General features: G+C 41.6%; 1 protein-coding gene across 4 annotated transcripts in view; it reads right to left on the bottom strand.

Annotated features, from left to right (window-relative positions):
* The window catches only part of bnc2 (basonuclin zinc finger protein 2), a 153,844-nt gene that overhangs the window by 117,177 nt on the left and 13,963 nt on the right, over positions 1–22,704 (bottom strand). Inside the window, exon 1 of one of the 4 annotated variants that reach the window (XM_026304230.1) lies at positions 11,641–11,728. The exons of the other annotated variants lie outside the window; for them this stretch is intronic. Within the exon in view, the coding sequence (XP_026160015.1) occupies positions 11,641–11,643 (3 nt within the window). The 5' untranslated portion in view covers positions 11,644–11,728. Of the gene's footprint in view, positions 1–11,640; positions 11,729–22,704 lie in introns of those variants that run through there. 4 annotated transcript variants of the gene reach the window in all.

Raw genomic sequence — 22,704 nt, 5'->3', positions numbered from 1 at the left:
GCTTCCTAGTGGTGCTGTTTATAAACCCTGGCAGACTGCTTAGAGAGACCAAACACAGACAAAAAAAAACACAACAAAGCAGAGAAAGAAGGACTGAACGGGGGGAGGAAAAAAAGGGTGTCTTGATTGATGCCGTTTGATTCAATTTCCAGCATGTGGAGACATTTCAGGGCCCCGGGGGCCTCTGTGTCTTCACAGGAGCACAGGAGCAAAGGAGGAAAAGATGATGATATGCTGGGTGGGGGTGGGGGGGTATGTGCGTGGTGTTCACTAATTTGAGATGTGCCTTTCAACATTGAAGGGTGCTGATGTTCAACTTATACTTCAAATCTCTGCTAAAGGACACACCTAATTGGCTTGAAATACAGGCAGAAAACTGGAAGGGAGAGAGTATGAAGAGAGAAGAGCTTACCTTCAAACATTTGCTCCAAACACACACACACACACACACACACACACACACACATATATACACACATATACAAGAGGTTGCGTCTGACGTGTAAATTGAACACTATATTAGGAGTGTTTTTATCGATTTGATTGATCTCACCTTTTCATTGATCTCACACAACAGCTGATTGGTGGGATGCGTGGTAAAATATTCGAAATTTTGCAGCGATTGATAAGCTGATCTCAAGTGTGCGCTCACCTCCTCTTTGACACATTTGTACTATATATAGAAATTGAATTTAAAAAAGCATTTTATTGCACAGAACTACAACTGTCATTAAGATCACACGGTTACCACTTGATGAGCGGTGGGAAAAAGTTCTACTCAATTGACAGGCAGTAGTGAGTGATAAAAAAATATGCATGAAGATGCTGGCATGCTATCTTAAACACACACACACACACACACACACACACACACATGCTTACACACCCAGGGGGAGAGAGGAGGGTTGGGCCTGTCACTGCACCGTCACTGACTCCTTCTATTTAATGCCGGTCCTGTCACGACAAGACAGGAGCAGAATGAAGTGGATCACCTACAGGCACCACACCTCTCCTGGTGTCTCTCTCTTTCTCTGTCTGCTGATCTGGCTGAGCACAGACAAGGCAATGTCACCCTACAGTTCGCATCAAACATTTGAAGCTGTCTGACTGAACAGGACTGGGGACTGCAAATTAGGTTTTGTGTTTCCCTGAACACGGATTTCAAAAGTTAGAGAAAGAGTCAAAAAAAAAAAAAAAAACAACAAAAAAAAAAAAAAAGGCACATGGAGAAATACAGACGGAGGGAGAGGTAATCACTGTCTGTATCTGGGTAAATTACCAGAGTTGATTTCAGTCCAATCTGTCTCTGTCTCTAGAGGGGAGGAGAAGTGTGCGTGGGGGTGACATTTCCCAGAATTCACTGCCCTATTCCCTGTAGATACATGCAAACACAGAAAGACACACACAACCTTTCGAGCAATTCCATTGTGCATCTACATTTCACACACAAAAAACACACATTTTTCCTTTGTAAATAACGTCACACATCTCCTCTCCATCATCAACTCCGAATTTCCTTAATGCATTATTAGGAAGGCATGAATTAGCACCCATGTGCTTTTAGTTTGTATGTTTGATTGCCGCTTTGCTTCGACTATGGCTGCATCAGGCCTTGAGTTAGGGGGTAGGAAGGAGAAAAAGTGAGAGACAAAGCAGAAAAGCAGGAGAAAAGAAGGAGAGAAAGACAAAGAAGGAAAGAAACAGAAGAGAAAGAATGAGGAGGGATGAAGTCGAGGAGGAAAAGAAGAAAGTTAATGTCAGGATGTGCCCCATAATGACTAGTATAAGCTCTAGTGGGAGCTTCCTCTCGCACCAGTTCCAGAGAGGGTAGCTTGATTGGGGATAATTGGCTAGCCTTCACTAGCGGTTAGCATCCAGGCGTGGAGATAGGGGAGGGCACAGGGGCCTGGCACACACACACACACACACACACACACACACACACTTACGCTAATATATATACACCCATACACTATATACACATTTGCAAATACAAACTCATGCACAGAGACACACAATGGATAGACCATGGGACCAGCATGTCAGACAGAGTTTAGTAAGAAAAGACAATGTCCAGAAATTAGTCAAAGTGCTACAAAGTGCTATTCATTCAAAAACACAAGATTAAATATGCCATCCTAATATATATCTATTTCCCTATGTAGCTTTTGCACATAAAACAGTTCCAAAAATAATTTTACCTAAGTACATGATTAAAGATTCTGCTGTGCCATGTTTTTACACAAACTGACCACATTAGAGAAGCTTTTGCACTCATTCCTGCAAAACACAGCAAACATTTAACACTTGTGCAAAGTTACGTTTCTCTGATGGTGCTCTCAAGCTCTCATTAATCACAGTTCAAAAGAAAAGCTATAGGCAGCCAAGGTGGGAAGCAGCGCTCGTAAAATAACACACACTCCCTGTTGCTGCAACCACACACACGCATTTTCCTTTCAAAGAGATAACAGTGGAGAGCCATTCACTGCCCCAGCCCTGTGTTGTGCCAACAGCAGCTCTACAAGAGCTTTTGTGCCCTCGGGCTCTGGTGGCTGCACGGGCCACATGTTGACAGCAGCTGGCCGGTGACTCAAACACTGCAGTCCACACTCAAAGGCAAGAAGGAGGTTCTCCCTAGGAGAGGAGATAAAACTCTCAAGCTGTGGGGGTTACACCATACTGAGACTAAAATCATCACTTTACTTTCATACTACTATTTTCCTCTACGCATAATTTCCCATTGAAATACGATTTAAATCATGTGTAGCCCCTCTTGTAACTTCAGGATTAGTTGTGGTTACTTAATGAATATTTCAGTGAATTAACTTTGCCAGACCAATGTTGCAATTGTAATTTAAATTGCATTATGTTCTATAAACTAGTCAAATAGTATCTAATTTCTATTTAAATATCATGTAAAACTCTGCAGTTGTTTATCACTGAGATCCTGTCAGGGTGGGTTTTTTTTTTAAAGCCAGTCAGTCAGAGAAAAGTCAACTTTTACAGGTTACCTTCTATATTTAAGTTGTTCATTGTAGCTTGTTCACAAATTTATGAAGCTATAATATTCTCTGTGAGCACAATATTGAAGTGTATCATTATATTCTAAAATGGTCTTATATTTTACAACACCGAAAATAAGAGGAAAAACCATCTTCAGCAAAGTGTTAAAGCAGAGACACTGGCACACATAGAGCATATTAAGCAGGCACCAGTAAATATTTCTTTTTTGTTGTTTGGCATACTTACTACAGCTTGTTCAGAAAAAGTTAATTATGTATGTTGTAATTAAAATTGCAGGTCCTGTGGTTTGAACATTTTAATGGACTGTTTCAATACAAACATTCAGCTCTTGGTCAGAATTAATGTATAGTAACATAACACTTTGCTTTTAGTTATTTATCATGGGTTATTTATTATTTTCTTAACTTGAGATTTTGCTAATTGTATTATTTCCCCTATTCAACACTGAACCGTACACTATTTACTGTAAGACCAGAAACAGTCAAATATGTCAGATGAACTTCCACTATAGAATCATTTACTGGTGGGGCTGTTTACTTTCAGTTTTATCTTGGAAATTTCCTCAAAATACATCTGATAGACTTTTGATTAGGTGGTAATATGAAAGTATCCAAAGGTATTATTTTATGATAGTAACATTTTTAAGATAGCCAGTTAGTGTTTGGACCTGAAATCCTGCATCTGACAACAAAAGTAGGCCAGCCTCAGCAATAGTTCCAACCTTGTCAATGCACATGACATTGTCCATCGCCTCTGTAATGCACATCACTTCTGTTCATCAGTAGGGTTCACAAGGAACTTCCTCTGACCTGTCATACATATGAGCTGTCTTGAAATAATGATGGTCTGCAGCCAAGCCCCTCACCTCAAGAGCTTCAAGGAGGGGGGCAGAATGTGCGATTGGAAGGGAGACGGGACTTGGGCTGTTTTGAATGGCAGGAAATCCCTCAGATGTTTTTTGTGCTCTCTGCCACAACCCAAAGCCTTGCTAAGGTCTTTTTCTAGACCTCTTCGAACATCCCTCATGTTCACCTCCCTCTCTCTCACACACACACACGTCTTACACAAACTGCCTTTCTGTAGCCAGATGTCCTGAGACAGAGAGGCCAGTGCACCCTTTCACTTAAACCAACACACAAACATACACATACAGACCGTAGAGTGTCAGTGGGCAGGGGAGTGTCCCTGTGCAGGAATGCAGGGATGATAACTTGTGGAGGTGTCAGGGGAGAGACCCATGCTGTTACAGCCAGATACCTAAAAACACTCCACCCAGCTTCCAGCTCCTCTCTAGCTGGCTGTTTTCCACTCCTATGTCTTCCTCTTCTGTCCTTTCCTTTTTTAAGCTTTTTTAAATTTTATTTCTTTACTCCATTTTCCCCATTTACAGCATGTGTGATACTAGACAGTATCAGATACATTACCAGTACAGACGCTGACACTAAAGACTCCATCCCTTTGTCGATTTTAACCTTTTCAAAAAGATCACTTGTCTTTTATCAGTCTCTCCTTGTTTTTTCTTCACTGTACAAATTCTTTGACTTAGTGTCAGATCATGGGCTCAGCAAACATGTCAAATATTTCCGGCCAAGACGGATTTCACTTTCAATTAATTGAATGAAAACTATTTGTGCATTATCTTAAAGATAAACTTCACTGGGATAACGTTGAATTTTTAGTTCAACAGTGACTGTTTTGTTATATTTTATACAGAGTTTATAACACAGTAAGTCTTTATAGTGTTTTTTACTGCTGTGAAGCACTTAAATAGCTTAAAAGCACAGTTAACATTGTTAAAAGTAAGATGTTAATATTATGTTACACTGATGTTCCTCTTCCATGCAGCGGAGTCAAGAACTGGTTTTTTCCTTTTTATTACAATATGTAATCCCAGAATGTAACCTGGTTAAAATGTGCTTCTTTGGTAATAACACTTTGCTGCAGTACAGTAGTGAAATTACTACATGCTGACTGATTGCAGCTTATGTTTGAGTAGATAATCCATTCCTTACATTTTTTTGCCATTGTGTTTTTTCTTTTTTTTTTAGAGCCTTTCGAAATGACACCACCAAACTCTTTCCGTATGCCAAGTACCAGTTCTGCATGTGGAGAAACCCAGATCTGAGCAGTCGCTGTTCACATTTCATCTCCACATAAACTCTTAACCGATACCTCTGATTTAATCTCTACTTCTCTATCCATGTTCCCTCCCTTCTTCATTAATGATCTCACATAGTGACCAGGTCATGGTGCCCTTGGCTCTGCTACAATACATGCACACAAAAAAAACTAGAACACACACAAAACTAAAACACTACTATCACACAGCTCACACACAACTATCCTGACTCAGCTAAACTCAGCAGCTCATAACTTTGAGATGTTTACGTACTCAGGAGGAGTTGTTCCATATAAGAAGCATAAAAGGTGCTATTGGATGCCCCCAGTAATATTTAATGAAAAGTATCTACCATTTTTCACTTCAGCTTAATGGGAAAAGGTGATTTCTGATTTCTTTTTTATACCATTATCAATTTATTAGCACTTGCAGGCTACTGCCATCTGCACAGTTTGAAACTCAAATGTTTTGGGGATTAGCCTAAAGTGTCACTGAATTGATACTTTATTCAAACTGTGGGGAAAGAAATAACTGGATTCTTAATTTGTGGTTGAGTGAATATGTGTTTTTATAAAGATCCTAAAATTATGAGAGTGACTATTCCTTACAGAAAAGAACTAATCAGGAGAGGAGCCATCCATGTTGGAGTTTATATCGGTGTGTTAGTAAGACAAGTAGAAGACGGTGTGACGGTGTGACGGTGTGACGGTGTGAGACCAATAAGCAAACCATCAGTGAAGTTCCATCAGTGCCCCCTCCTCTGACTTTAAACTGCATTTCCCTTTGATTATTACCCCCATAAATACAACAGCATAATCTTCTTATTCCCCTTGTTATTTGATTTTTTTCATGGTTTTGCAATTATGAAATCTTGCTCCTCCGTAGACTAAGTGGCCATGAAAACCTTATTTATTTCTCAGCCATTGTGTGTGTGTGCAGGAATCTTGGTCAAATTCTGTTTTTCCCTTTAATACAAGATGCTGGGTGTAGAAAGCGGCTGGCAGTAGCATAGAGGGTGAGTCATGCCAATAAAGACTATTGAAGAAAAGCAGATGTTTAAAAACTTTCCCTGGCAATTAAACATCGGCTAAGTGCTGCGGAATCATGTGAAGATTAAGGAAACTGCGTTGTTTGTTCCCAGGCTGCTATGATATCACCTGGTGTTTGAAGTCCTTCTCGTGGCTAATGACAGTGAGAGGAAGAATAATTTTGTGCTTGTGTGTGTGTGTGTGTATGCGTGTCTGTTTGCATTGGAAAAAAAATACTGTTTGGCGTAAATGTGCATGTGTAAAATTTAAATGTGTGTTCTGCACCTGAAGTGTAGCAGGCCTGGGAGGTAGAGGGGATTGAGTCTTAGCATTAGCGGCGGTGACTGAGAGATGATGTGTTGAGACCTGTATCCTTGTTAGACCAAGCTCCTTCCTGTCTAGCTGGCCCGCTGTCTCACCCCACCCTGCTGCAGACTGGGAAGAGTGTCTGAGCTTGTACCAGGTGGCAGGACAAGGTGTACTGAGTGGGGTCGTGGCTTAAAGAGGCTTCCCTTTCTCTTTCAGTTGTACAAATAATTTTACCAGGAAGTGGTTATCAGAAAGACAGATCCAAAAAGCTTAAACACGTGCAGAGACATTAATGGGCAGACACCCAGTAGTTGTGGTAAATTCCATTGAGGCGGAGTATGGTTTTTAGCACACTTTTACACACATGGAAACACAATGAGAGGGTACAGATTTTTTTTTTATGGGCTGTCAACAAAACTGAGAATCTAATAATAGTGCTGGGGCCAGGCGGTGACTGAAGCATCCCTTTTAGTCCATCATAACTTAAGTGGCTGGAAGAGGAGTTAAGGCAGCGACGGGGAGACGAGTGGACGTGAGGTAATTGTCCGAACCAGGTGGAGTGGTTTCAAAATGGGAGGAGGAGAGACACGGGTGAGCAAGCAGAAGGATGGACGGACAGGTTTATCGTCACAATGACAGGAGCCCAGTCCATCGCCGTGGTCACCTCTTCAGAGTCGTCAGTGAGGATCAGTGAAGCCCCATTGAACACGTCACACAAAAATGAATGGGTTGCCCCTGACAACTGTCAACACAGGGAGTTTGGACAGCGTGACAGGAGGCAAAAGGCTCCAAAGTCTGCGAAGAAACAAAGACTGGACTGCTATCGATAGAAGGAGGTGGAAGGTGCAGTTGTGGAGGAGGAAACCAATTCTGCTTCAACACCACAAAATCCCAAACTCCCCCAAAAGGGAGTGAAAAGACCAAAACACACTGGACTACAGCTTTTAGTTTGTTATCACTGAAGCCAAAGACCTCTGACAAAATCTCACAAACGTTTCGAAAGAAAGAGAGACTTTCCAGCTTGAGGCCCTATCCTGCTGGATTTTTGTTTATTATTTCATGCTGTCCTTGTAGCTTTGGGCTGCCACTCAGAGAGTGGTGAACGCAGCAAAGCGATCATGAGAGGAAAAAAATTGATCGATATTTTAGTGACAGCCTCAAGATGTCTGATAAATGCCCCTCTTCTCACTCTTAACCATAACCGTACAATTACACACATACACCGCTTCCTGTGTCCATCCATAAATCACAGAGCTCACAAGACAAAGAATGGGACATGGAAAGCAGTCAGGGAGGAGTACCACGGAGAGAAGTGTTGAAACCGAGGGCCGATTACTGCCACAGGGCCTGGGGAGGAATGGGTGGGTTGGAGACACAGGTAGAAGTGGTGAGGGTAGCTTGAGGCTGTGGATAAGAGCGACAATGCTGCCTCCACCTATTCTCTAATAAACATATGTAAAGACTGTGCAGTGCAGTACACATCTGAGGCCTGTGCCCTTGTCTTTCCTTGCACTCCCTCCCACTTGAGGGGGCGCTGGGGAACATTCCTGGGCTCCAGCTCCAGCTCCTCCACTCTGGGCATTAATCCTCTACAGCTGTGCCCCTTATTCCCTGACTCCCTCTCTCCTGACACCACTACCCCCCACCCCCCACCCCCCACCCCCCACCACCCTCACCCCCATCTCAATCTCCCAGTCCTTTCTTACCCCAGCTGGCCCTTCTACACTCATAATGCATTTTTCACAAGCTACTCACAAGTGACACATGTAAAGCAGGCCAGTTCATTGACTCTACATTCAGCGGACACACACGGTGCCATTGTGACACAGACTCATGTGCATACATAAATATATACACATAAAACCATGCATTGCCTGCATTCCGATTTTATGCTGCGTAGGTCTACTCGAGCCCCTGGTAGCTGAAAACACAGTGACACACGCGTACACACACACACACACACACACACACGCACACACACACACAAGCACACAGCTGCAAATGTACACAGAAAATCCCCTCTGGCTGTGCCCCGAAGCTTCTGCTGTGAGACTAGGTTGAGGGCTTGAGGCCCCAGCATCACACATCAGGACCTTAGGATAGCTCAACATGACTTCTCTCCCTTCCCTTGAGACAGACTCCAACTCCTCCCTCCATATTTAATACTGCAACATAGGAGAAACTCAGGGAATAATGTACGGGGGGAGGGGGATATGGGGGGGCTGTGAGTCACATAAATTATGGAAGAAATGGGAGATAGAGATATATGGATCTGTAGTTATATACAAGTCATGAGTGAGTGAGCTTAAGTCTTTGTCAATTACAACAGGCTATACTAAAAACATTATCTAAACAGTTTCTTTAAATCCTCTGAGGCTCCATGTTTCCTATTAGCTCTCTGAACCTGAGTAAATCTGATTTTGCAGAAACAGTGTTGATTCTTGCGAAATGTTTTTACTAATTATCACCAAGTTAATTGCTATGACTATTAACACAGCCCTTCTGCTGTTGGTTGCACTCATGGTCTGACCTCTACAAAGACTCCGTGGAGAGCTATGTATGTATGTTTATAGTTTATCTGCGTCTGTGCTTATTGCCATGAAGATATATTGTCTTCCAGTGTGTGTGTCTCTCACTGTTTGACTGCATTACAAGAATTTCAAAAATCAACGTGAACAGACCACATTGAGGAATGTGGTTCGGAAGTATTGCCCTCCCTATCCCAACTCTCTGACAGGCAGGCACTCAGTTAATAAGCCATGTCTCACGAGGGGCTGTTTCACGTGTGTGTGTGTGTGTGTGTGTGTGTGTGTGTGTGTGCGTGTGTGTGTGTGTGTGTGTGTGTGTGTCAGGATGCCGGGGCTCACGAGAGCACAAGAGTAAATTAAAACACACTTTAATAAAGTGACCAGAGGCTAGGCCTGTAGGCCACCTCCTGCAACATATACACACACACACACAGATGGACACACACATCTGGGACAGGATGGAGAGGTATCCTGGTGAATGGAATGTGGACAGAAGGGGGGACAGCAGCAAAACAGCTCACTGGAGAGAAGAGCACAGAGGGGGAGAGAGTGAAGAGGGGGGAAGAGGTCAGGAACAGCAGCCTTATAGTGTTTCAAGCTCCTCTACTCAGGCCAGGTGTCTCCAAACCAAATAAACCACTTCACTGCATACTTCTGAGAGGATCCTGTATATGGGATTTTATTCTTATTCCTTATTCTCAGAGCTGATCATAAGGCTGATCGTAAGGCTTATAGCTGTACAAAAGGAAAGTGCTGTGCTTAAAGAATACATTCCACTTAAAGGAATTATAGTTGAATAGTTTACCTGTATACAAGATAAACCTTAGACATCTACTTTGAACCCTGCACCGTTTTTAGCGTCTCATAAATAAGTCACTTAACTAAAAAAGTTTCTTATTATTATCATTTCAGGCTTACTCCTGCAATTACACACTAGTGCCCTAATGTTGGGCTTTATAGATACCATGATTATAATATATACATCTGTAAGTGCATTTCCATCCACACATTTTATGCAAATTTTCAGTGAGTGCAATAAAAAAAATCTAGGTGGAACCCCACAACATTTTCATTTCAGGTGGAAAAATGACAAAGGAGATAGGAACAAATCATAGCATAAATTAAACCTGGGACTTAAACATTGTTTGCCATTGAAGAGATGAAAAATAGCCAAAATAGCCAAAATAGAACACAAGTGTGTGGAGCATTGAGAAGAATGTAACGTTCCTCAATATTAATACATGAAATCAACACAAATTTTAATATTTTCATCATGTTTTCTGCATGGTTTTCCATTTTTACGATTTGACTGGCACTCTTTTTATTATTTCCTCTTGACATTAAACTCCTGACATGCTTTAATGGCACCCAACTGGAGAATTACTGCCACCAGCTGTTTATTTTGATGAACCCAACTCTACATATTCACATAACAGTAGTACATGGAAACACATTATTTTTGCATTATTAGAGATTTTCTGGAAGCTTGGTTAAATTTTATGATATATTTGGATGGAAACTTGACTTCTCAAGCTTTTCCAAAAGGTCCAGCTATAGGGAGCATCCTCGCAACCAAACAATTGCACTGTAGATTAAAAATCCAGTATTCACTTCATTATTTTCAACATATTCCTCTGTGGCATTGTGTTCTTTTTGTGTTGTTCTGGATGTTTTTGACCAGTAAAAATACGGCCTCAGTAATGCTGATAGCTTTGGAAAAGAGTTCAGCTGGAACAATGGGATGTAATTTGTTCTTCATTTATTTTTGTTTCTTAAAGCTTCAATGAGTTTTGACTGACATGGCAGTGAACGGATGAGTAATGATTGAAACAATGACACAATTTTTATTTTGCAGTGAACTGTCTCTTAAAGTATACAAATGGACTGTGACACCAGTGTAAGATGGGAACAAGCTGTGTTCTTGTGGTCAAATATTGTCTGCTCCTTAATAATCTCATTTTTGGTATATGAACAAAATACCTCCCACACACTGATCCTATCCCAGTTCCAGTACATTCAAATGGGCCGTTTCCTACATGCACGGACACACACTTACACACACACACACACACACACACACACACACACACACACACACACACACACACACACAGACACACGCGCACTTAGGGTTGTGGCCAAGAGCTGGGGACTTCCACTTTCATTGCTGCCAAATGTTCCTAACTTGTTCCAAAGAAGACTTGTGATAGGAGCTTCACACACACACACACACACACACACACAAGCAGCGTTATAAGAGAAGCCAACAAATGCACTGCTGCCTCAATGAAAACCCCTCCAGCCAGCAAATCCCGTTCTGCTGATCTGACAGAAATAAATGTCACCAGGCGGGGATACGAGGCGACTCATCTCCCATGTAGTTTTCATATATTCAAATGAAGTGTGTTTTAATTTAACCTGCTTTGCATTTGACTGTGGGGTGTCACAGCATGCAATGAGTAAGCGCCTTTGATTATAGCACCTCGCCTTGCTCTTGCTAAAGGCAGAATTCATGTATCTATCTATCTATCTGTCTATCTGTCTGTCTGTCTGTCTGTCTGTCTGTCTGTCTGTCTATCTACAGTTAATTTCTAACTCATCATTCCTTTGATCATAGTAACATTGTACTCACCATGTTAGTTCCTGAGATCTGGCTGGTTTACAATCTGTCTGATCATCTGATTAATCATTTTTCGTGTCGTATTGGATACAACAGTCCAGATCCCAGCAATTGGCCCTTTTCTAAGCAGTGCCTGCTTGATTAGTGTTACTAGATTTGCCAAATTTTTCCGGTCTTGCACAGCACATGTGCAGTGTACAATTACACAAGTCACTGTGACTGATTTACAAATTAAAATCTGTAGTAATTTTTGAAAAAAGTCATTGATTTCAGACCAGAGGTTTACAAAAGTAAGCAGGGCTTTTCGATTTTTGACTTGGTAGATTACATTCGGCCTGCATGGCCTCCAAGACTGTAACACTGTGGAAAGTCAGCTACAGTAGGTCAGTCATGTAGAATCCAAAGACTAATCTAGTTAATTAGTCAATGATATATAAACTTGTGGCCTTAGAAATAATGCTTGGTGACAACTCTAAGTAGTAAGCTATTTAGTTGGACCAGTGAACACTGGCAGCTTACTTTAGAGTGGATATTTAGACTGTTTTCCTGTTTCTTATAGTTTTGTTGCTCTGTTATTGGTTTTAGAAGGTACTGTAAATAAAGAAAAAAGGATGCCATTCTCCAACCTTTTCATTGCCATGTTTCACTCTAACTACAACCTCACACAACCTCATGCACTTTAACTTGTGGAGAGAAATACAAACTTTACAGATCTGCCATTCCAAGTAACTAAGCTATGACCAGACAATTACAGTTTGGGGAACTTTGGAAAATCAAAGGAAAAAGGAATTATACTTCAATATCTTTCCTTTCCTGTACACAGGTCCACTGAAAGCTTTTCTCAATCTAACACAAGGAGAGATAAGGGCCCAACGTCAGGCCTCTTTCTCTCCACAGGCGAGGGGGCCGTGGGGTGGGCCACACGCGAGGAAGGCTCGGACTCTGGAGCTGTGGAAGTTGACACAGAGTCCCCACCCTGAGTCTGGTGGGTGTTTGTGAACAGTGGGCCTGTTTTGGAAGAGTGTCCACACCACAGCTGTTGAACAGTTCAAGGCGGGGAGTCCTTCTGGACAGGGGGACTGGGCGGTAATGAAAATTCCCCAGGAGAGAATCGAGGGGAATTCTGCACTGTTATTTGTTATGGGAAAATGGAGAAGACAGGGACAGGAGGGGAGAGAGGGAGCGATGTCAGGGCAGGGGAAGGAGTCAGAGGAGACAACTCAGTATGTGTAAGTATGTGTGTGTGTGTGTGTGTGTGTGTGTGTGTGTGTATTCCTATGTGTTTGTATGTTTGTGTGTGAGTCTGCTCAGGTGGTCAAGTGGTCCCTCCCAATGTAAATGAAAGAGAGAAAGAAGGGAATGAGGTGGAAAGGTAGAAAACAAACAGTAAAAGACAAAGGCAACAGTGTGTGTCAACAGGCATTTCACCTCATGGAGACCATGAAATGGCAAGGGGAGTGACATCAAAACAAATATCATCCTGACACACACACACACACACACACACACACACACACATACACACATGCTTACACACTTTAGGTTTGTTTTCTTATCCTCAAGATATGAACTAGTCGTGCTCTTATTCCAGCTGTATAAGTTCCAGTGTTTTATCCCCGTCCTCTGCTAGGTTTTAGTGGGTGTGTGTGGATGTGTGTGTGTTTTTTTTTTTTTTTTTTTTTTGTATGTGCATGCTTACACACCCACGGCTATGAGCTTCTGTTTATAATGAGAGGGTTCCCCACTGTGTATATATTCAAATGAGACTTGGCAACACACGGCATCGTCATTCCTTAGGAGTCTAAACGGCTTCACCACCCGCTCGCTCCAAACATACACAGACCACAGTTAAGACTTCACACATATACACATGCACGTGAAAACACACACTGCGTCTCTTGCCCTTGAGTCACTGCACTACCGCCGAATCGAAGCAAAGTGAGAAAAGAGAGCCCCCTCCCTCTCCAATGGTATGGCAAGCAAGCTCCAAAGGCTACTTATCAGCCCAATGTGTTTCTACTTTTCTAATCTGCATCATTTATTATGGGCAAAACCAGAATAGGGAACACAGCCATGGTCAATATTATGTCTTGGCGCAACGACTATTACTGAAAAGAACCCTGGTGTCCTGCATACACATGTACACACACATACACAATAGCAGACACATGCTTGCACAGTCAGTTTGCTCCAAAAGGCCCCTTACCAGAAAAACTTGTGTCTCCAAAGAAAAATATGGTTGTTATGGGAAAAGAACTACAATTCGGTCATTTTTACTCAACATAAAATATAATTATGTGGGCCTTCACAGAGACTTACAAGGGCTGATAAAGAAAATACTGTGGCACAAATAAGTCTGAATCATTTCTCCCTCTCCCCTATTTTGTGTCTCTCTTTCTCACACACACACACAATTCACTGGGATTTAAAGGAGCAAGGGACCTCAAGAGATGCCTGGAAGGTTCCTGGAGGCCCAAATGACAGAGCATACACACAAACACACACAGAGATTCACATGCACACAGACACAGTATCACTCTGCCCTCAGGACAACCTTGATAAAACAGTAGGGTAGAAAGAGAAAAATAAGGAAGGTACAGCTTTATTCCATGTAAATGTATATGAGGAATACAGTGTGTACTTTAAATGTGTGTGTGTGTGTGTGTGTGTGTGTGTGTGTGTGTGTGTGTGTGCCTGTGTAAAGATAGGGCTGTTTAAGGGGCCTATGGTCTCTGAAGGATTAATGGTGGCAGGCCAGGCAAAGTAATCAGGACAGCGGATAAGTCCTGGTCATCCAGGCGTTGAGCTGAATAAACATGAGAACCTGGCGATATCTTCTACACATTCACACATTCACGCACACACACACAAATAATCACACACCCAAATAATCACACACATGCACACACATCAACCGGATCTAAAAGGAGCCAGACTCGTTCCAGAGGATGATGCCAATCAGGAGACTATGTCGCCTGTGCTCACACACACACGCGCATAAATGCAAACGTACGCACAATATTCTCCCTTATTACCTTCCATTGAAAATGCTCCCTCGGGTCATTGAGTATAGCATGTTCCTGTGTGCCATTAGGCCTTTGAAAAGTCCTCACCATATGTAGACAGTAGACATGCCTGAACTAGGGGAAAGTCATTATATGGCCCTCTCCAAGCTAAGACTTGTCTTAATGTCACACATGCTTCACATTACAGAATTGGTTCCATTTTACTGTATGGAAGATACATATTCCGTTTTGTTTTTTTTCAAGATTAGTAACAGCTAATAATTGTACTTTCACAATTCATTTTGCACAATAATGCCTGACCTCGGTTTATGAGTGTTACTAATTTTTTAAAAGTTAATATATGAAACTGCTGTGGTAGGCCATATTTGGTCATTAGGGTAATCAAGAGAATTCCTCAGGTTTACCATAGAGAGTAAATGACCCTTTTCAGCACAGGCATCATAAGATAAAATAATTTTGTGTGCACTTTCTACAGTTGAAAAACAAGCTGGGGACTATCTGAGAATGGCTGTGCTTGTTGTGGCCATACGCCAAGTGTAGGTATGCAGCCCAATGGACACCATCTGCATGAACACATTTTTTTAAAAGCTAGCATTTCAAGCTTGTGTTTGTGTGTGTGTGTGTGTGTGTGTATGTGTACACATGTGTATGAGTCGGAAACCAGGAGCAAATGCTTCACGCCAAATCAGGGGGACGAGGTGGGAGAGCAGGACATTCCTGCAAGATGACAAGCCATCACAGTCACACACCAGCACAGGAATGTTGGGAAAACAGACAGGGTGGGTGAGTGGGTGGGATGCAGGGTGGGAGCTGGGAGGGCTGGGAGGATGGATGAGCAAGGGGGGAAGACGAGACAGAGGGAGATGAAGAAAAAGTGTCACATCATTAGACCAGTAGTCATGGGTTTCCAAAGAGCTGTTGTAATTAGTTTGCACTCAGTGAAAAGAGAGAAAAGGGGAGCAGGCAAAGAGATAGAGATACAGACAGAGGTAGAGGGAGAAATGCTGACTCCTGCCCCCAGCCGCCCCGGCTGGTGGTTAACTCCAATTTCTGTCATGCAACTGAAAAACCACTGGAGGGGTGAAAGAAAGAGGAAAAATGAATAAGAAAACAAATCTTTGCATGTGCGGATCTTTGTGTGTGTTTGTGCGTGCTTTTAGCAAGCATATGAAAGTTAGAGGGAAACAACGACAAAGGGCCATGAAATGAGCTGCAGGAATGTGTCTGGTGGCAGTGTTAGGATATATACAGGGCCAGCAAAGAGTGAGAGGGGGAAAGAGTGTGAACACTAGTGAATATGTGCTCCAGATGTGTCGGCCTGTCACGGTGCAAGTAAACACCCTTGCTGATGGACAGCTCGGGACTGGATGGCCTCACCGTCTTCCCCCCCAGGGAGAGCGCTGGAGAAGGAAGGAGAAGGGGGGTGGGGGGACAGGAGCAAGGGAAGAGGAGGAGGAGGAGAGGTTGGGGGGAGTGCTTGGTGAAGAGGAAGAGGAGAGTGCTCTGTGCTGAGGGACCTGAGCCAAGAGCAAGTCACCCTGAGGACCTGTGTAGCCTGGCAGGCTGGATACAGTGGAGATAGAGAGAGAGAGGAAACGAGAGTAAGGGAGAAAGAGAAAAAAAAGAGGTGGAAAGGGAGAAAAAAGTACATGGGAGAGGGAGGGATAGAGAGGGAGGACTGGGCCTGATTGTTCCCCTCCTGTCCCTCCTCCATGTGGCCTCCAAGGGGGCTCCTGCAGTCTCAGCGAATTTCCGTCTGGCACAGACCTGCGAGCTCCTGGGAGCAAACTGAAATATGAACTGCAAGAAGGGAGGACAGAAAGAGACACAGTAAGAAAAGAAAGGACAGAGGAGGGAAAGCAAGGAAAGATAGGCACCAAATACGATGGATGAACTTGGATCTAAGATTAGTTGTAGTGGTCCATCCCCTCATGTCCTCAAAAGTACACAGAATCTGTCCGATTTACATTCTAGCTGCCTGAAAGTGTTGGTTCATTCGAATTACAAAAAAAAAAAACGTAATTATGATATATAGCTATGCAAATACTGTTGGGCTCATTTATTTTAATGGGACTAATTCTTTTGTGAAACGTGTTCCAATGAAAACTGTGCTGTGAGGTGTTAGATCTCAAAACTTGGCCAAATAGAACCAGTGTGATTGACACAGATACTGTCCTTGCAAACGTTAGGCAGCATTTTTTTTTTTTTTTTCTTACGACTTCAGTGTCAGTGTCAGCGTTTTGAATCACTTCTTAATGTTTGTGGCATGGTTTGATTGTTTCATTTTGTTAAATAAGAAATTAACTGGTGAAAAGTGGTAGTAAGATGAAGTGGCAGTGCGGTCATCAGTGTGTTCCTGTGACCTGTGGGTTTAATGCCAGTCTGGAAGCCACATTTCCTTTGGAAATCTATATTCATGACTAGATGCCACCAGAGGAAATTACATGATTTAATGATTTCTGTGACGTGACAGTGTAAGGAAAGTTTAGAAAACAGAAACTAAATGTTCAGCGACTTTACCTTTCCTCTCACACTCTTATGAAACTTGTACTGGGTTACCTTACAGTACAGTCTTACAGCTCTGTTGTTATTTTAACTCTGAACATAAGTGCTCCAGCAGTGTGTGAAAGACAGCACATTATTGGAATGACTACAGATACGGTGATCAGGTGACCATCACCAGGCAAAAGGGCACCCCCCCCCCCAGTGCATGATGGGTCACGAAGTAGTCCTGAAACCATGAGAATGCATGAGAAGTTAGGGGTAGAACAGGTGAATAGATGCAGCTACAGTTTTGTTCATTTCTATTGGTGGTTCTAAAAACCTACAGTACATTTACTCAAATTCCGTGCTTACTAGAAGTACAGTTTTTAGGTACTGTAGTTATACTTTACTTCAGTATAACTTTTTATGCTGCTTTCTACTTCTACCACATTAATCTGATGGCTGTAGTTAGTGTTTTACATGCAAATGTATTATCATCTTATAGAAAATCATGACCTGTTCAGATTACACTGTAATTAGAATTAGTTTCATCTCCAGCACCACATTATCACATTAAAATATCACTTTCACATTTATGCATCAGTAATGTTATTCCAGTAGTAAAATACATAATAATAAATACTGACAGTGGCCTTTCTGCTGCATAAAGAATAATTTTCTTTTTGATACCTCAAGTACATTTAGCTGATAAGTAAAATTTGAAATGGAGAAATATAACTGGTAGTATGGAGTATTTTTAAACTGTAGTATTGCACCCATTACTTCCAAGCACCATTAATAACATATTCAAAATGTCACTGAGTGCTACATTTTTAAATTTGACAGCATCATGAAGAGTGGAAAAGGACCCTGTCTGTAATCATACATTGCAAATGTGATATGGCACACATCTAATACACTTTTACCATATTAGGTGATGTGTTAAATGCTTTGTTGGGGGAGGCTCACGTGAAGCAGGTACATTTGAGTCCCGTCAAGTGCAATGGAGCTGCTCTCCATGATGCAGCACTGATGACACTACTGCATTAAGCAGCTGTCCACTCCCATGATCATTAGTGTGAAATGGATGCAGTGGAGCAGTGAACAGGATGCCCAGATTGCTACAAAGACAGGTCTCCAGGGGAAGAAGCAAGGAGATGAGTCTAAACAACATCAAGTCACTGCAACCCTGTGAGACAGGGTCAAAACTTTTACACACACACACACACACAAATTTAATTTCCCTTACATCTTTCTGTGATAATCAAATCTTATTTCACTCAGCTCCTGTAAATTCAGAACCAGATGGCAGCATCATAGGAAAGATGACTTTGGTAAAATCAGTAATTTTGTTTCTGTGCCTACCTCAAATGCCTTCAAACTGAACTCAGATTGTGCTTTTGTTTGTTTTTTCCAAAAGAAGATAAAACCATTATTGGTTTGCGGACACTGGGCTTAACCTTCATGCTTCTGACTGGCTGTTTCCCACAGCAGCAGCTGACGTGACAGCCAGTGTAGCGAGGAGCAGCGCAGTTTTCGAACTTATGTGCTTTTGACTGAAGCATGTCCTGTATAGCCATCAAACTGTGACTCAAAAGTTTCTTTTCCGTTTTCAAGCGTTTGATAATGTTGAAAAAAGACAAGATTGTAAAAGATTATAAAAGGCAAGATTGTTCTATCGTGTTTTAATCCCATCATTTTTCATTTTTTAGCATGAAAAGGGACATAGTTTGCTTACTGTGCTTCGTTCTGATGAGATATTACCTTCCTGGTTAGCAAGGTTAGCCAAGGCGGCCTTGAGAACCAGACTTACTCAGAAACCATAAGTATGAAACATGAATTCCACAAAGCTTCAAAAAACACACACACCTTTGAAAATAACTGCACAGCAGATTAAGGGGGGGGGGAATTCCATCTACTAAAAGTATTCAAAGCTTGAATGACTGTGTTGGCCTTTAGCATATATCAAATTCTAACTCAGAGATATAACCTTGCTGCATGCATATTTCCACTATCTAGACATTGAGGTGCAATTGTACTAAGATAGAGTGTCTAATTAGGCTTAATTATGAGTTTTAAATGAGGGATTAAGAGATACAAATCAGAGTTGGGTGAAGATTACGACAGAGAAAGCAGCTCTTTTTCCTTTTGATGGAATTGGCTGGCACTGGCAATGAGCTATGTGACCTGGAGCTGTGGTCAGATTCAAATTACGAAAGGTAATTAAAAAATAGAGCAAAGCCAAAAACTGAGCAAGGAAAAGGCGAGACCAGAGGTAAAGATGTGCGCTACGTATGTATTTATTTAAACTAAACACACATCTAGCTTGTTGTCTTAATATCCTATAGCATATTATTTTGGAGCTGTATGCGCCTCTGTCAATAAGGAGGGTCTGCTGTGTTTTTCCACTGTGAAAAGCAGAGTCACACAGGGGGTAATTATCTGTGACGTGGAGACAGACATGGCTTCTTACCACACACACTCTCAAATACACAACCCAACATTTATGCACGGCCATATGGTCCCTGGTGCACAAATGTATGACTCCCACTATGTGTGTGTCTGTGTGTGTTTACTGAGCTATGGATGGGTTCCCCCTCAGAGCCATGGGTTGAGTGAATATTCTTAGCACGTTGGGACAGTCCACAACACAGTGCGTCCCTGTAGACCCCTGCCCTGCCTGCCTGTACCCTCTGATTTGGACAGAGGGCAATCAAGCAGACCCAGTAAACAATACACAGTGAGGCACAGGAAAACCACAATATCTCCTCAATGTATTCCTCTCATATCGCTAGGGACGCCAATGTTTGTCCAATCACTGTGGAGCTAGGGAGAAGCAGTATGGAGGGATTACTAAAATGATCAAGGATTCTGGTTAATGGCCAGTGGAAGATAGGCAGCGGAAGATGACATGCAGTACAGTGCTTTCATAGAGCTTCTTAGGGACACCCATTAGAGTGATGGCCCATAGGAAAGATATATATAGTGGAGTGTCAGTGACTGCTTTTCAAAGGCATTTTCTTGTTTATTTTATCCTGGGAATGCCTCCAGAGATCTCAGTCCATTCTGAGCCAGGGAGCAGATGGACTGTCTGAGGCCCTTCATGTGGCCATCCTATGGAGGGAAACTCCCAAGCTCAATTTGGACAACTAGTGCAAATGATGAGCGACACTCCAAATACATGGACCTATACACAAGCACATGCACACAAACAACTTATGCAACATTGCTTGCGCTTTATGGAGAAAGTGTTTTGACATAAATATTCAAGATCTGTCAGAAAACTATTCCTCTGCAACAGATTGGCATGTCAGGACATCTTCATTGGCCTTTTAACAGTACACAGAAACCAGAGAAGAGGGTGAAAAACAACAAATCCCCAACCCATATATATATGGGTGGGGTATATACAAAAGCCACAGTATCCTTGTAGATTGTATTTACTTTACATTTGCTATTTACACAAAAAAATGAAGAGAATTCAAATTTTTTGTTGGTTTTATAAAAATTTACCAGACACTGATCTGGAGTCTCAATAGGAATACAACTATATCTAAAAGTAAAAGACAGGATGCAAACTGTAGCTTTGGTTGTTACACCTTATACATTGTTCTAGTCCTAGACCACACAGTTAACTCTCCAACATTACCAGCATGGAGGTGTCCATTATCTGAAACTGCTGCCCGTGTCGCTTCACCATCAGATTAAAAACTCTTTTCAAAGAAGTGATTTGCAAACAGTGCTTGCATAAAGATCACAAATGATGGCAGTATCCTGTTTCACATATTTCTACTTGCAAATTACAAGTAAATATGTGCATCTTATATGGCCATTTGCTTTTAATTACTGTAACATTGGAAAAGTAACATGAGAGATAGCAGCTTTAAGATGTGTAAGGTAATAATATTTAATGCATATCAATGCGTAACTCCTTCAAAAAAAAGAACCATGCAGAAAGGGCAGTAGCGAGCATAGGCATGTTTTATTCTTTCCCGGTTTATGCTTTACTTCAAGTAGTTTGATTATGAGTGGACATGAACTGAGGGAATCTGCAAAACTTTTTTTTCTTTTTCTGCAATAATCACAGAGCACCACAAGAAAATCTGTGTTTTCTCTAGTGTTCCATTCTATAAGACTGCTTGTGGTAATGACTAAATACTGTAGAATCTGGAGTGTCATCTCCAGAAGTAGAGGAAAGAGTGTACCTCTCACATTACCCACTGCTACACTGGCAAATGATTAGGCTGCTGAAAGCATCTCATTATCAGTATTTATGAGGGAGTGAGCCAGCCAGAGTAATGACAGCTTTACTCCAAAGTGGCACTCTCTCTCCCCCTCTCTCTCTCTGCTCTCTCCCTCACTTTCTTTCTCTCTTTTCACATATATTTTATCCGTATACATACAGTAGCATATATATACATACATATATATAGATATATATGTATATATATATATATGTATGTATATATATGTATATATATATCTATATATATGCCACATCTATGACAATCCCCATATTGTGTGAGTGACCTTATTGATATTAACACATCTTTGTTTTAGAATAGATGTTCTTTTCATCTATACCGCTAACAACTGTGTTTTTTAGATGGAGAATATTTTGGAAAAGTTTTTGGATGTGAAACCCTCTTAGGTTTGGACTAAAAGGAACACAGGAAAATATTACCATCAGCCTAGTGGACACAGGTCAACATTAGTAAATATGTCAACTTTTTGGGTAGAGAATTTATTGTTAACTTGGTAAACTTGTTGAAAGTCTGGTTTCGGTCACAGATACATACTATCTCAGCACTAATCATTTTTTTCATCTGTACACCCAACCCAAGAGACTGAGGAGAATTCTTATTAGTTTGGATGCTGTTGCCTGAGGGGCCAGAAAGCGATGAGATATTTGACCAAACACAGAACCCAATAAGGGGCCATTGATTAGGAGGGATGAGCACCATATTGGACACACAGGTGGCTACAAAGAAATTAAAAAGTTGCAACAAAGAAATGGAAGAAATCAAAACTATAGCATCTTAAATCACTTTGCCTCTTTGCCAAAAGTTGAGCATCTGTTTGTTTGTTTATGTTTTAGGTTCCTCTGTGGAGGGCGTGTTGGCTACATGAGGGGGAAATCACGATGGCAAACTTGGGTGAACCATAAAAGAGCAAACACAAAATGTGTTCAACATGCTTTGCACTGAAATTGGTGATTATTAGATGTGTATAGGTGATCTTTTTTATCTTAATGGAGGTGACGGAGTTCAGGTTTTGTTGAAAGTTTTTGATTCCGCCGTAGGATCATTTTGCAGGCTGTAATTTGTTCTGTATTATATGGCAGTATGGAGGGTGGTGATTCTGTAACTTAAACTGACTTAAATGTGGTGGACAAAATAATAGAAACATTTGTCAAACTAATACAGTGTGATACAATTCAACAGCATAATACCACATAGGGGCCATGAAAGTTTTGTTTCAGTAATGTACTCTGCTAGTGCTGTAATTTTTGCAGGTTCAGTATCTGTGGGTGGACACAAAAATGGTTTGTAATATCACTTGACTT

This window comes from Mastacembelus armatus, chromosome 1 (genome assembly GCF_900324485.2).
Source record: "Mastacembelus armatus chromosome 1, fMasArm1.2, whole genome shotgun sequence".
Lineage (NCBI taxonomy): Eukaryota > Metazoa > Chordata > Actinopteri > Synbranchiformes > Mastacembelidae > Mastacembelus > Mastacembelus armatus.
Note: the sequence above shows the minus strand (reverse complement) of the source record. Positions and strands in the feature narration are given on the sequence as shown.